Genomic DNA, 16,673 nt, shown 5'->3' with positions numbered 1-16,673 from the left:
TATTTTAAAATATGATAAAATTATTGGCAATAAGATCCCTAATAAACCTACTTTCATTTTTAAAAAAGCTCCAAACCTGGCCAATTTAGTGGCCCCCTCCATCAAGAATGATAAAGTGAATACAAAAATATGTGCCAAAAAGGGTTTTTACCCCTGCAGACTGTGCTCTAATTGTAAAATCCTGAGACACCAGGTTAAACCGACATTTCAAATAGACACCCCACAAGGCAAACACATAATAAAGGACTACATTACATGTCACACCAAAGGAGTCATTTACTATATTAAGTGCCCATGCGGGAAAATGTATGTGGGGCGAACTAAAAGAGAACTCAGAGTTCGAATAAGAGAACACACCAATAACATCAAAAAGAAATCAGAGAATCACCCACTATCACGCCACTACACAGAATTTCATCAGGGAAAATTCCTAGGATCTAGTTTTGGGGGTATAGAAAGAGTCAAGCAGGATAGGAGGGGAGGCGACTATATCAAAGCTATGTCCAGAACTGAAAGCAAATGGATTTTTAGATGCAACAGTTTAGCCCCAAATGGACTAAACCAGGAAATAGAACTGTTTGCATTTCAGTAATAAACAATCACCAACTAACACATCAATAATAATCAACAGATTGGTGGTGCCCTATAAATACATATATAACCAAAACAATTTGTAGTTGCTGCTCTTTATTATAATCTAACCAAAAATATTGTACCAATAAATATATGAATAAACAATGAATTCCAGACAGAATCCATGGGAAAATAATCGCATTTAACATATCCACTAAACACTGATATACCGGCACTTCTTTCACTCCAAGAACAGTGTTTATCCGTTACCATAGGAAACCAGACGAGCTATTTAAACCTCCAATGAACAATGCGTAGACTAACCCTGACGAAGGAGCCCGCTTTGGCTCTGAAACGCGTAGGTTACAGTCTTTTGTCTTACGGAGGCCACCATACTCGTACCAGGTGACGTCACCGCAAGCAGGTTTCCCGGGTAACAGATCAAGCTCCCTCGCGCCGCGCGTGCTTCCGGCCGGGGCCGTGCTGCTGCTGACAGGTGAGCAAGAAGAACGCCGCGATCTGAAAGGACACCAATATCCTTACAAAAGGAACCCAGAAGAATCAGCACAGTGGAGCATCGACAGAGGGAACATTTTGGAGTGAAGAACAAACAAGGTACTGAGGGTAGTGGTTATATCAGCATTAACCACTCCCTTACCACCCTATTCCTAGTGCCAATATCTATATATAATAAACCATGTACTCTTCCCCAACAATTGATTATATGGTCTGATTCCGATATTGATTCATATTCTGACACCACTTATTCTAGCAGCACACCACCTGGTCATTCAGACTGGCACTAGGTACAGTGCAAACTTTAAGGACCAGCCGATTGTTATTGTGTACCAGCGCTTGTGTCTCTTATCACCTACGGGTGATATATTTACTTTCCATACACTTAACCAGGGAGAACAATAGCTCCTTTTCAGACACTAAGCAGCAGGATCTCCCCATACAGGCAGACTTAAACGTATCAATACAATAGGAGCGCAGGGGGGTCTCTTTTCTATCTTTGATGTAGGATATAGCAAAAAATAACCACACTGTTGATGGTTAAATGCACTTGGGTGACACAGGCTCAGCCTGCACCTGATGTAGTATATGGCCAAAAAATAACCACACTGTTGATGGTTAAATGCACTTGGGTGACAGGCTCAGCCTGCAGCTGATGTAGGATATAGCAAAAAATAACCACACTATTGATGGTTAAATGAACTTGGTGGTAGCTTGTGCTGGCGCACCACAAGCCACAAAATGGCCGCCGATCACCCCAGAAAAAAGTGATATAAAAACGCTCTGGGCAGCCTAAAAAAAGTGAGCATCTCAATATCAGCACTTCAATGATCCACAGCTGGAGATCGATCACTGAATTAAGTCTTTTGGAGGAGTTAATCTGCCTAATCTCGCCCTAACGTCGCAGCAGCAACCTCTCTTTATGCTTGAATCAGCAGAGTGACGTGCAGCGCTACCTGACCCAAGCTTATATAGAGGCTGGGTCACATGCTGCACTGGCCAATCACAGCCATGCCAATAGTAGGCAAGGCTGTGATGGCCTCTTGGGGCAAGTAGTATGACGCTTGTTGATTGGCTGCTTTGCAGCCTTTCAAAAAGCGCCAAGAAAGCGCCGAACACCGAACCCGAACTTTTACGAAAACTATACAGTTCGGGTTCGCTCATCCCTACTTGTTAAACCTCTCTGCCGGGCCATCCGTTTGCGGATGATACACGGATGTCCGTAACTGTTTTATGAGGAGCACCTTACAGAGTTCCCTCATGACCTTGGACATAAACGGGGTCCCTTGGTCAGTTAGAACCTCTTTAGACAGACCTACTCGAGAAAACATCTCCATTAACTCCTTAGCTATGAGTTTGGCAGACGTATGACGCAGTGGCACCGCCTCTGGGTACCGCGTGGCGTAGTCGAGGATGACGAGGATGTGCTGGTGCCCTCTAGCTGACTTCGGTACTGGACCTATGAGATCCATAGCGATCCGCTCGAATGGAACCTCAATAATCGGGAGAGGGACCAGAGGACTATGGAAATGTGTCTGGGGGCTGGTTATCTGGCAGGTTGGGCAAGACTTGCAATACTCTTCTACCTCTCTGAACACACTGGGCCAGTAGAACCGCTGTAGAATCCGGTCCTGCGTTTTCTGCTGGCCCAGGTGTCCCCCAAGAACATGTTGGTGGGCTAAATCCAACACGAGCTTGCGATACGCCTTGGGCACCACCAGATGTTCAATATGCTCACACCATAGTCGATTTACTCTGTACAGCATCTCCTGTTGAACCACAAAACGGGGGAACATAGACTCGGCCCCCGGTTGTTGCGGCTCACCTTCAACCACTACTACATTTTCCCAGGCTCGAGATAGAGTCGGGTCCTGGTGCTATGCTGTACCAAAATGATCTCCGGAGACATTGAGGTCTACCAACTCCGGACCCGGCGGCAAGTCCTCCACGTCTCCTACCATCACACTTAGCGGGGTTGTCTCCCCCTCCTCCACCGAAATGGCGGTCACCCCTACCACTGGCCCTTTGGACTCAGGTTCCCAGGGTTCTGGTCTCCCCCCTGAGCCGGGCCACTCTGCTAGGGTTACATCTGTCTCTCATGTGTATTGGTGACTCTCACCTCAGGCCATAGTGACGGGAAACCGGGGAAATCTCTCCCAATTATAAATTCATAATGTAGCCCTGTGGCGACGGCCACCTCATGAGTCCACTTGCCGGCCACCATTGATAGACAGACCAATGCGGTGGGATAATCCTTCAAGTCCCCATGGATATAGACTATGCCGACCTTTTGGCCAGTATACTCGGCAGGCCGCACCAGGGCAGCTCTTACCAGGGATACCAGGCTCCCTGAATCCAGCAGTACCACCGCCAGAATGTCCCTCACTTGCCTATTGTCCATAGTCTCTGAGGTTCCTGTGGCACCCAACTTTCTGGCATATAATGAGTGGCGGTAGCCATAGTTGGTGTCCATGGGTTCCCCCCGATGGGGAAAGTCGGCCCTTATGTGTCCAGGCTCCTGACAACGCCAGCAGACCACCCGGGTTGGATTTGCAGGGGGTACGTCCTGGGTGGGTCTAGCTGCCACCGGCCACTGGGTCTGGGGTGGAGATGCCCAGGGTTTGACTGGCCCCCTACCAAAAGAACCTGTCATGACCGGCATCACGCAAAGGGAGGGAAATGGGAAGGCCCTGTCCAAGGGAGAGGGAAAGATGGTGACCCCTGACTCACCTTGCGGCTGGCACCTGACTGCCCTGACGTCCCTAGACGGGTTCCTCACCCGTACGCCGATCACGTGCCTAAACCCTGGCTTTCCCTAAGATGAGCCCTATGTAGTGAACGGGGCGGTGGGATCACTAGTCTGCACCACTGACACTAAGAGGAAAACACCAAGGGGAGGACAGACAATACAGACAAACATATAATCCCAGGTGGGCGACAACAGCAGACCACCAAGGCCCAACAGGGATCCGGAGGGTAACGTTCTGGAACAACAACCAGGGAACACAGCTACACAGCTCCAGTGGGTCAGCATAGAAGTCCAGGCAGGAAGCTCTATATCTGGCAACCAGAGAAGTGAGAGATGGGAATATAAGGAGGTTGGGATTGCTGGACAAGAAACAGCTGAGGAGGAGAAGCTACAGATCCCTGAGTGAGCCAAAAAGGATTGCAAGGCAAACCCAGAAAGCTACCATTAATAAACAGCACTGTCTTTAGACATAGAGCGCGCAGCCACCCGCTGCGACTTCCTGACCCCGGGTATAACGGAGTCAGGCGTGGCTCTTGACACCCTCGTGACAGTACCCCCCTCTCTACGAGGGGCCTCCGGACACTCAGGACTAGGTCTCTCAGGATGAGAGGCATGAAAAGCCCGAACTAACCTGTCGGCGTTTACCTCAGACGCTGGTACCCACATTCTTTTCTCGGGACCGTAACCCCTCCAATGCACCAGATATTGAAGAGAGTGGCGGACCCGACGAGAATCAACAATTTTGGATATTTGAAACTCTAGATTACCATCCACAACAACAGGAGGAGGTGGCAGCGGTGATGGTTCTAGAGATGGAACATACTTCTTGAGTAACGACTTATGGAAGATGTTATGGATTTTAAAAGTCTGAGGTAGCTCCAGGCAAAAAGCCACGGGGTTAATGATGGCTACTATTTTGTAAGGGCCAATGAACCTAGGACCCAGTTTCCAAGAGGGAAACTTTAATTTAATATTCCTAGTAGACAACCACACATAGTCATTCACTCCTAGGTCCGGACCTGGCGACCGTCTCTTATCAGCCATGCATTTATATTTACCTCCCATATTCTGCCACAGATGTACGTTAGAGATTATCCCCTGATTGGTTGTGAGTGATAGCCCCTGTACAAGCAATGGTAGATAGCTGAACTCACTAATATCTCCAGATATAGGCACCAATTGCATGTGATGATCCAGTGAGGAGAATACAATGGTGAAGCTTTGATCATTTATTGATTTGCCTTGAAAACAAATGCAGGGAAATGAGGGTATGCTGGGAGGATATTAGAGGTCAAAAAGAATAGCTCTCACCAGGTTGAAGGTCTGCGACAAAGAGGAAGTACGAAGGACCTTACAGAGGATGTGATGTCACAAAAGAGGGAGGAGAGCAATGCAATGGAAATTTACATAACACATTATAAATGGTATTATAAGAATAACCACAGGGTGGCAGCGTTACACAACATAGTAAAGGATATTATAATGCAAATACAAACAATTGTAGAATGAATACAAGAATAAAGGCTGGAACAGCACACTCCCCGTCTGAAATCCTTGGATTTCACTATATATGCAACTACAAAAATGTCCATGAAATGTTGGAACCTGAAAGACAAAAAACAAACAAAAGAACATATTGGAAATGGTGAACTGGAACAGTCCAACGCCTTGAGTCTTCTGGTTGCCAGGAATAAAGTTCCTCAAGTAAAGAATCATTCCTCTACGGGTAAGAGGAGAACAATCTCAGATGCAGGCCTGATAAAGGATTTGGGATGGCCTTGTTTTGCGATGGTCACTTCCACCTTGCGAACTTTGCCATCTTCACTGATGAAGACCTTTGAGATGAGTCCCATGGGCCAAGAGTTTCTTTCCACGTTCTGGTCTTTCATGAGTACAAGATCTCCTATCTGTAAGTTTGGCTTGACCTGTTGCCACTTTCTACGTGCTTGCAGAAGCGTTAAGTACTCTTTTTTCCACCTGCTCCAGAAACAGTTGGCCAGATGTTGAACGTGCTTCCACTGTTTCAGATATATGTTACTAGAAGAAGACTCTTCAGGTGGATTAGGAACAGATCCAAACTTCTGAGTGAGAAGAGTTGCTGGAGTGAGAATGGCAGGGGATTCTGGATCCATAGATACAGGTACAAGAGGTCTTGAGTTGACAATAGCGGATACCTCAGCCAGGAAGGTAGTCAAAGTCTCATGGGTGAGCCTTGAGAAGTTTGAGTCCATCAGCATACAGTCCAATATTTTGCGGGTGATGCCTATCATTCTTTCCCATGAACCGCCCATATGAGAGGCATGCGGGGGGTTAAAGATCCATGTACAACCATTTCTGGCTAAGTAGTCTTGAACTGGTTTAAAGTCAATTTGCAACTCTCGACAGGCTCCTATGAAGTTGGTTCCACAGTCAGATCTTATTTGCTTCACTGGTCCTCTGATGGCGAGGAATCGTCTTAAAGCATTGATGAAGCTAGAAGCGTCCATGGATTCTATTGCTTCAATGTGTATAGCACGTACACTTAAGCATGTAAATAACACTGCCCATCGTTTGCTTTCTGCATGACCACCTCTGGTCTTACGTGCAGTGACTGACCATGGCCCAAAGACGTCCAGACCAACATAAGTGAACGGTGGTTCGGTGCTTGTCCTATCAACTGGCAAATCAGACATTTGTTGATGTTGTAATTTTCCTCTCGCCTTGCGACAGTTAATGCAATGGTGAATAATATGAGCAACCTGTCTTTTTGCTCCCACTATCCAAAGACCTGCGGCTCTTAAAGCGCCCTCAGTGAAATGTCGGCCTTGATGCTGGACTCTTTCGTGATAATGCCGTATCAACAGTGTAGTAACGTGGTGTTTGGCAGGAATAATGAGGGGATTCATTTCTGCAATCTCTAGCTTAGCCTTGTTTAGGCGACCACCAACTCTCAGCATGCCACGATCATCAATTACTGGTTTCAAGTTGACAATGGGGCTGCCTTTTGGTATATCTTGCTTGTCATGTATACATTTCAGTTCCATTTTAAAGGCACTCTGCTGTACGTTACGTATCACAAGCAATTCACTTAGAATAATGTCTTCTGCCGTTAGAGGTTTATGGCACAGGTGCCAACTGCGACAGTCAGTGTTATGCTTCTCAGCATGAAAACAGTGAACAATGTGGACTAACCTTGCAATGATGTGAATGAGTCTTGACCATCTAGAGAAGCGTTTAAAGCGATGACAGCCCAAGCCAGCGCTCCTTTCAGACTTGGTGATGAAGGTACTAACTTCAGGCCGAATCTCTGGATCTTCATGAGGGTCCTGGAGACTGAAGACGTCTTGGATAGGAGTTTCTTCATTCTGGTTCAGCAGAAACTCTGGACCTGTCAACCAAGAAGAAGTTGCAGAGACTCTTCCAGATGCCGGTCTGGTGGCGCAATCTTGTGTCCTTTTGAGCAGATCTATGGCCCCCTCCGCTGTAGGGAAGGATTTGAGTGCGTCGTCCACATAGAAGTCTCTGACGACAAAGTTTTTGGCATGTTCCCCAAATTCTGACTCACCATCTAAGGCAGCCCTACGTAGGCCATATGTAGCAACAGCAGGTGAAGGACTGTTACCAAACACGTGCACCTTCATGCGGCATTCAACCATTTCTTTGCTGGTGTCATTGTCTCTATGCCAAAGAAACCTGAGGTAGTTTCTATGATCTTGCCGCACGATAAAGCAATGGAACATTTGTTCAATGTCAGCAGTAATGGCAACTGGCTCCTTTCTGAATCTCATGAGCACTCCCACCAGATTATTGGTCAGATTTGGACCGGTGAGAAGGACGTCGTTCAGAGATACGCCGTTATGTTTGGCACTTGAATCGAATACCACTCTTATTTGGTTTGGCTTCCGTGGGTGATATACCCCAAAGGATGGAAGGTACCAGCATTCTTCATGCTCTTGTAAGGGTGGAGCCAGCTCTGCATGATCATTGCAAAATATTTTTTCCATGAAGGCCACAAAATGACTTTTCATTTCTGGTTTGTTTTTTAACGTACGTTGCAAGGAGATGAATCTGGAGAGTGCTTGTTCCCGGTTGTCAGGGAGTCTGGCTCTTACAGCACGGAAAGGTAAAGGTGCAACCCAGTGGTTAGATGCATCTTTGAAGAATTCATCGTCCATTATTTTAATAAACTCTTTGTCATCCATGGACAAGGCCAGTTTGTCGTCGTCTGGTGTTGTACAAAACACAGTTTTTCCTAAGTTGTCATAACTGGTAGGAATGATGTCTGGTGTCTTTAAGAGGTTAGAAAGCCTTTCCTTCACCTCATAATGATGAACACATGGCTTAAAATGAGATGTGCGACCATTGTTGAGCACAAAGGTTTTGAAGGAGTTCACTTGAGATGGTTTGTGGCTTTTATTTATACATACATCGCCCACGATTACCCAGCCTAAATCGAGTCTCTGTGCATATGGGGCATTATCAGGACCGTTGCATTGTTGACGCACCTTGTGGACCCTCAGAATGTCTCTCCCGAGCAGAAGTAGGATGTCAGCATTCATGTCCATAGGGAGGATCTCACTAGCTAGATGTTTCAAGTGGGAATGATGATATGCAGCTTCTGGAGTAGGAATTTCATCTCTTTCATCTGGTATTTGGTCGCATTCAATTAACGTTGGCAAGGGTATATGAACGTTCCCTTTTATGGAGGAGATAAGGTATCCAGTGGCTCTTCTGCCATAAGTCTCTACACGACCAGAACAAGTGTTGAGTGTATATGGTGTTGCTTCTCCTGCTATGCCGAAAATCTCAAAGAATTTAGGTTTTGCCAGAGACCTATTGCTTTGTTCATCAATAATTGCGTACATTCTGATGGCTCTTTCAGATTGCCCTTCTGGGTAGACGTTGACCAAACACACCTTTGCACAGCACTTAGAATCAGCCTCCTTGCCACATATCGCCATACAGGAAGAGGAAATAGTAGTTGTAGCTAATTCTTGAGCCGGTGGCTCCCCGCCATGAAGTGCGACGGCATTGGTTGTAGCTTGAGATGGTGCGTTGTCTGAAGGCAAGGTAGGATGCATTGCTGTAACGTGCTTTTCACTGTTGCATTCTGCACACTTGATAATAACCTTACAGTCTTTCGCCATATGATTAGATAAGGCACAACACTTGTAACACACTCCAAGCTCTTTGAGTATCTCTCTGCGTTCTTGCAAGGTCTTTGCCCTGAGCCCACGACACTCCTTTAAAGGATGAGGTCTTTTATGGATGGGGCACATGCGGTTAGGGTCCTTTTCTTTGAGGACAGGGTATTCCTTCCTAGTAGTGCAGGTTGAAATGAGTGGAACATTGGTTTTTCTAACGGATACTGTCCCCCTTAAGTCTCTACGTTTATTTGTGGTGTTGTCATACCTTGAACATGAGGATGAAGCAGGTAGAGTGGATTCAGTGAAGTCAAAGCTGGGGTCGTTCTTCTTCCGAGCTTGGTCACTGATGAATCTGGTAAAATAAGAGAAAGAGGGAAAAGACACATTGTGTTCTCTCTTGTATCTGGAGCCCTGGTCTGCCCATTTCTCTTGCATGCCATGTGGTAGTTTCGACACTATTGGATTAACGCCATGTGCGGTATCAAGGTAACTCAGTCCTGGCAGACGTGGGTCCATTTTTGCCAATTCAAGTTCTTTTAGTAGGTCGCTCAGATCCTGGAGTTTGAGATTGTCTTTGCCAGTTATCCTTGGGAAGGCTTGAAGTCTCCTGAATAAGGCACTTTCTATAGCTTCTGGACTGCCATAGGTTTGTTCAAGTCTCTCCCATGCTGCAGCGAGACCTTCCTCTGAGTGGCCTGCATGAACCACTCTTAATGTCTTTATGCGTTCTGCAGTTTCTGGGCCTAACCATTTGATGAGCATGTCAAGTTCCTCCATGGCAGTGAGGTTTATGTCACCGATTACTGCTTTAAAGGTCGATTTCCAGGCCCTGTAGTTTTCAGCACGGTCATCAAACCTTGAGAGACTAATGTTAATCAGCTCCCTGCGCATCGTGTATCTGGCAAAGTCTGACATGTCTGATCTCCCATTCCATATTGCAGTATTGCATTGTGGTGTCTCTAGAGCATGTGGGGGCTCTGGCAGATAAGGTTGAGATTGATCAGGATGGAATGATGTGGCATAAGGATTAAGCTGCGGTTTAGTCTCTGGATGGTCAGCCCGCTTGGTGCTAGATATTACCTTATTACTGGGCTGTGATGATTTCTGGTACTCTGTGGGTTCGTCCAGTTGGTGAGCTAGGAGTGGCGTTGGTGCATGTGATTTAGCAGGAGGAGTAGGCGATGGTTGCCTTAGCACATACCTGGCAGTGCGGTCGGCTGGGTCTTCCTCTTCTCCTGGAACGAAACAGTCTGGGCCGGTACCTTGGCCTAATGCTTGTTCGAGGACCTTTAGTTTAGCCAAGGTAGCTGCTTCTTCCCTTTCTGTCTGGAGGATCTTTAGCTGGGCTTCTGTCTTAGCCTCCATTTCTGCTTTCTTAGCCTCCATTTCTGCTTTCCTAGCCTCCATTTCTGCTTTCCTAGCCTCCATTTCTGCTTTCTTCTCCGCCTCCTTCTTAGCAAAGGAACTTCTTACGCTAGCTTCCTCTGCTTCTGCCCGGACTTCTATAAGCTTGTCATGCAAGGCTGACCTTCCGGAACGAAAGGTTTTGGAAGATGAAAGGGTATGTTTACTTGAAGTTGATCGAATGGATCTCGCCTCCTGTAAATGTGCGATGCGGAGTTCTGCCTTGCTCTTAGCATCTTGTACTAGGGCATCCTTCTCTTCAAGGAGATTCTTTCTCTCACTCAGCTCCTCTGAGGCTTCGTCAAAATCAGAGTCCCTCAGGAAAGTGATGTACTTAGCAGAGAGTCGTTGATAGTGGACATAGGAGTTAGTTAAGCGATTCAACGTTGTGGTTAACTTTGTTGGGTCGTTGTTATATCGTAAAAGAGCTGCTATATAGTGTTCAGTTCTCTGCCATAAATCGTTTAAATTGTCACTGAACTCTTCTTTGGTCGTCTCAAAGTTCTCTCTAATCTTTTGTGTTGGCTTGATAACACGTTTAGATCGTACTGCTTGTTCTTCAGTTAACATGGACTCTGCTTCCTGCATATCTGAGTTTTTGGGAGCAGGGTGACTTTCTGTATGTTCAGTTACTGAGAGATCCACTAAGCTTCTTGTGGACATGTTATTCCTAATTAAGCGGTACTGTCTCTTTAAGAGGGTATTCCAGCTTGTGCACTGTGCTTATGAAGCCACGTGCGTGTAAGATGGCGTACAGCTCTAAGCTCGCTGGCAGACTGTGTGTAGACATGCAAGACTGTAGATTTAAGCTTCTTTTTGACTATTCTGCCACAGATGTACGTTAGAGATTATCCCCTGATTGGTTGTGAGTGATAGCCCCTGTACAAGCAATGGTAGATAGCTGAACTCACTAATATTTCCAGATATAGGCACCAGTTGCATGTGATGATCCAGTGAGGAGAATACAATGGTGAAGCTTTGATCATTTATTGATTTGCCTTGAAAACAAATGCAGGGAAATGAGGGTATGCTGGGAGGATATTAGAGGTCAAAAAGAATAGCTCTCACCAGGTTGAAGGTCTGCGACAAAGAGGAAGTACGAAGGACCTTACAGAGGATGTGATGTCACAAAAGAGGGAGGAGAGCAATGCAATGGAAATTTACATAACACATTATAAATGGTATTATAAGAATAACCACAGGGTGGCAGCGTTACACAACATAGTAAAGGATATTATAATGCAAATACAAACAATTGTAGAATGAATACAAGAATAAAGGCTGGAACAGCACATCCCATATTTTTCAAATTAGCTTGCACTTTCTGCCATACAGAAGAAAGAGATGACGAAAACTGTTCCTCTTCGGGAACCCCAGAAGACCCCCCCCCCCTCTTTGAAAGTACAGAATTGGGGATGAAAACCATATGCACCAAGAAATGGTGACTTGCCAGTAGATTCCTGACGGCGATTATTTATGGAAAACTCGGCTAACGGTAAATATGATGACCACACCTCTTGGTTTTCAGACACAAAACATCTTAGATATGTATGTTTTGGTTGGTACGCTCAGTCTGTCCATTCGACTGAGGAGGGAAAGCTGAGGAAAAGGACAAGTGTACCCCCAAACGGGAACAAAAAGCTTTCCAAAATTTTGAAATAAACTGGGTTCCCCGATCCGAAACAACATCGGAAGGGACCCCGTGAAGCTTCACGATTTCACTGATGAATACCTGAGCAAAAGTCTTAGCATTAGGTAGTGCGGGTAACGCGATGAAGTGTACCATTTTGCTAAACCTGTCCACTACTACCAAGATAACTGTTTTACCCGCAGACAAAGGTAAGTCAGTGATAAAATCCATTGACAGATGTGTCCATGGCCTATTGGGAATGACAAGTGGCAATAAAGACCCTGCAGGATGTGTATGAGAGACTTTCGCGCGCGCACAAGTAGACAGGAAGACACAAAATCCATTACATCCTGACGCAATCTTGGCCACCAAAAACAACGAGACAATAGCTTCAAGGTTGCTTTACTACCCGGGTGCACAGCAAGTGCCGAATTATGATGTTCCTTTAATAATTCGAGACGCAGGTTTAACGGTACAAACAATTTCTCTGAGGGGCAAGAGACCGGGGCGTCCCCCTGGGCCTCTAACATCTTCCCCTCCAGAACAGAGTGTACCGCAGAGACAACCACTCCTCTTTGTAGAATGGGTACCGGATCACTCACATTACCCCCTCCAGGGAAACAACGAGATAGTGCATCTGCCTTGGTATTTTTTGCCCCAGGACGATAGGTAATAACAAAGTTAAACCTGGTAAAAAATAGCAACCACCTAGCTTGTCTAGGGGTGAGACGCTTAGCTGATTCGAGGTACAGAAGGTTTTTGTGGTCCGTAATCACACTGACGAGGTGGATTGCCCCCTCTAAAAAGTGACGCCATTCTTCAAATGCTAGTTTAATAGCTAATAGTTCCCTATTGCCAATATCATAGTTCTTCTCTGCTGCAGATAGTTTTTTAGAAAAGAACGAACAAGGACGCCATTTGCCAGGAGACGGACCCTGAGACAGCACAGCCCCCACTCCCACCTCTGACGCATCAACTTCAACAATAAAAGGCTGGGAGACATCAGGTTGGATTAGTAAAGGTGCCGAGGTAAACCTCTCTTTTAGAGAGGAAAAAGCTATTTTAGCAGCGTCAGACCATTTAGAAAAATCAGTCCCCTTCCTAGTCATGTCAGTAAGGGGTTTTACAATCACCAAATAATTTTTAATGAACTTTCTATAGAAATTTGTGAAGCCCAAGAACCGTTGCAGTGCTTTGAGGTTCTCAGGAAGATCCCAATCTAAAATTGCCTGGACCTTTCTAGGATCCATACGGAAACCTTAAGCAGATCATAAATAACCTAGGAACTGTATTTCCTGAACTGCGAAGACACACTTTTAAATTTTAGCATATAATTTATTCGTTCGTAGGACCTGCAGTACCTGTCTGACATGCACCTCATGTGTTTTCAGATCAGACGAATAAATTAAAATATCATCTAGGTATATCACCACAAACCTGCCGATAAGATGACTAAAAATGTCATTAACGAAATGTTGGAAGACAGCAGGAGCATTGGTCAGACCGAAAGGCATGACTAGATTTTCATAATGCCCCTCAGGGGTGTTAAAAGCTGTCTTCCACTCATCCCCTTCCTTGATACGAATCAGATTGTAGGCCCCCCTAAGATCAAGTTTGGAGAACCACCTAGCACCCGCAATCTGATTAAACAGGTCAGGAATGAGAGGAAGAGGGTATGGGTCTTGTATGGTTATCCGGTTTAATTCGCGAAAATCTAGGCAAGGACGCAGGCCCCCATCTTTCTTTTTAACGAAGAAAAACCCTGCAGCCACGGGTGAAGAAGAGGGTCTGATGTGTCCCTTAGCCAAGCTCTCGGAGATATAATCTTTCATGGCTTGTCTCTCCAGACCCGAAAGATTATATAACCTGGTCTTGGGTAATTTTGCACCTGGAATCAGGTTAACCGGGCAATCATAAGGACGGTGAGGTGGTAACTTCTGGCAACCCTTTTCAGAAAAACATCCTCAAAGTCTGAAACAAATGGAGGTAGGGTAGCTATGGAGGCGACTAAGCAATTGCTATTTAAGCAATTTTCTCTGCAATGCTCACTCCACTCCAATATCTCCCTGGCCTGCCAATCCACCACTGGATTGTGCGCTACCAACTAGGGAAGACCCAACACCACAGGAGTGGGAAGCCCCTCCAGAACATAACATGAAAGCCACTCGTTATGGTGGCCCCCTACCCGAAGGTGTAAGTTATGGACAATGTGAGTGAGGTTTCTCTGAGACAGAGGAGCAGAATCAATAGCGAATATGGGAATAGGTCTCTGTAGCGTACTGTCACGAGTGTATGTGAGCAACGATAGTAATTCACAGTACAGAGCAACTGACTGGACCCAGAACTAGGGAGGATAAAGGGTGACCCCTGTCCGACCCTCAACGCTTTCCCTATTCTGCTAAAGCACATGCCCGGATCCAAAAGGTGGAACGAGGCATGCCCACGTGCCTAAGACTAATGACCACTGTAACCCCTACAATAGTGGAAGGGGCACGGCCACCAGTGCCCTACTCAGTATATGGAGGGAACCGTGGCCACCTCAGATCCAGTCAGAAAACAAACAGGAATACAACAATGTCTGCAGACTTAGCTGAAGGTGTTGTAGCCGCAGAGAAGACGGATCCAAGGACAGGCTGGCAAAATCCGGAGTGCTAGCTGCAGCAGAACACAGGTCCAGTGGACTGATAGCTACAAGTGAAGAAACCAAAGCAAGAGCCACAACTGAAGTGAGAACTATAATCCACATCCTATCATAGGAGGAGGGGTGATATAAAGAGAGGGAAATCAAACACATGAAGGACAGCTGTGGTGAAAGAAACCAGAAGTAAACAGAGTAGTGAGAACGCCTCCCAGCTCTAGTAGTGACATCATCACAGGGGTGGAGAAACAGAGCTGTGAGAACGTCCCAAAGCTCTGGTAGTGACACGTACAGAGAGACAAACCCATAGTGTGGGCAAAATGGGCATCTATCAAATTTACTCCTGCTCCACTGTCTTGAAAAAATTAAATAGTCTCCGTCTTAACACCAAAAACAACAACCGCTGGCAACACAAATTGCGATGTTCGTATGGAGGAAACGTATACCCCCCGGCTGACATCCTCCACACAGCCTGGGGTTAGTAGTTTTCCAACGGTCTTTTGTTTTTGAGAAAGGAAGGACAGATATTAATAACATGACCCCTCTCCCCACAGAAAAAACAAACCCCACGCCTACGGCGGACCTGACGAGTAGTTCCTCCTAGCTGCATAGGCTCGTCTAAGTCCGTACAGACTAACTGCTGCTTGGGAAGGGTTACCAGTTGCTCCGGATTTTTCAATCTGTCCCTAAGACGTCTATCTTTCCTGATAGAAAGGGACATCACCGCATCAAGGGAAAAGGGAGTCTCATACAGCGCAAGCGCATCCTTAATCCTTTCGGATAACCCAGAGCAGAACTGACTCCTGAGAGCCGGGTCGTTCCACTGGGTATCCGTAGCCCACCTACGGAACTCTGAGCAATACTCCTCTACTGGCCGCTCTCCCTGTAGGAGTCTCCATAACTTTGATTCAGCCAGTGCGATTCGGTCAGGGTCATCATATATGAGACCCAAGGCCCCAAAAAATTCATCCACTGACCGGAGAGCCTGGGAATCAGTGGGTAAAGAGAACGCCCAGGATTGCGGGTCCCTGTCACGGATGGTGTACAGGAAACAAGACAATACAATATGAACAATGACTCACTGGATCCACAACTAAGGAACAAAAGGGAGACCCCTGCAAGAGACCTGCCGCTCTCCCTTATTGCTCAGCCTATGCGACCACCCCAAAGGTGGATGGGCGCATATCCACGTACCTCGACTATCTTACACCTGATGACCCTACAATAGTGAGGGGACACGACCACCGGCTCCCTACACAGACACGGAGGGAGTCAGGGTCACCTGGATCCAGAAAACAGAAAATCATAAATACATAAACAGAACTTATCTTGCAGACGACTGGGGACTGTGGACTGAGAACTAGGAACAGCATGCACACACACTCCAGGAAGTTGTATAAGCCGCACACTACTGCATTCTGGGGAGGGACTTAAAGGGCAGCAATCAGTCCAACTGCATGACAGCTGAGATAGACTAACGAGATGAGGAACTTAACCAAAACAAAGAACTCAAGGAGGAGGATCTGGAAAGCTCCTGTCAGAGCTTCTCAACTGTCTGGTTGTGACAGTACCCCTCCCTCTACGAGTGGACTCCGGACACTCAGGGCCCACCTTCTCAGGATGGGACCTATGGAAAGCCCTGATGAGACGAGTGGCCTTAATGTCCGTCACTGGGACCCACATCCTCTCCTCAGGACCATAACCCTCCCAATGAACGAGGTACTGGAGGGAACCGCGGACAAGACGAGAATCCACAATCCTAGAGACCTGAAATTCAAGATTTCCATCAACCATAATCGGAGGAGGAGGCAAAGACGAGGGTACAACAGGTTGAACATAAGGTTTCAATAAGGACTTATGAAAAACATTATGGATCTTCCAAGTCTGAGGAAGATCAAGACGGTAGGCAACAGGATTGATGACAGACAGGATCTTGTAAGGCCCAATAAACCTAGGACCCAACTTCCAGGAGGGAACCTTCAATTTGACATTCTTGGTAGACAACCACACCAGATCACCAACATTCAGGTCCGGACC

General features: G+C 46.3%; 2 protein-coding genes across 2 annotated transcripts in view; one reads left to right on the top strand and one right to left on the bottom strand.

Moving 5' to 3' along the window:
* The window catches only part of TEX11 (testis expressed 11), a 1,801,876-nt gene that overhangs the window by 1,087,145 nt on the left and 698,058 nt on the right, over window positions 1–16,673 (top strand). The gene's annotated exons all lie outside the window — the stretch shown is intronic.
* Window positions 6,443–8,844, bottom strand: LOC121009343. The gene is made up of 2 exons (XM_040442395.1): window positions 7,654–8,844; window positions 6,443–6,605 (listed from the first exon to the last, which is right to left on the bottom strand). The coding sequence occupies exons 1-2, from the start codon at window positions 8,776–8,778 to the stop codon at window positions 6,594–6,596; spliced, it is 1,137 nt and encodes a 378-aa protein (XP_040298329.1). The 5' UTR covers window positions 8,779–8,844; the 3' UTR covers window positions 6,443–6,593.

Source organism: Bufo bufo, chromosome 8 (assembly GCF_905171765.1).
Source record: "Bufo bufo chromosome 8, aBufBuf1.1, whole genome shotgun sequence".
NCBI lineage: Eukaryota > Metazoa > Chordata > Amphibia > Anura > Bufonidae > Bufo > Bufo bufo.
This window is presented reverse-complemented; position numbering and strand designations above follow the sequence as displayed.

Bases quoted from the DNA above. Each gene is read 5' to 3' on its own strand.
- LOC121009343 (XM_040442395.1), bottom strand. From the start codon at position 8,778: ATGGCGATATGTGGCAAGGAGGCTGATTCTAAGTGCTGTGCAAAGGTG.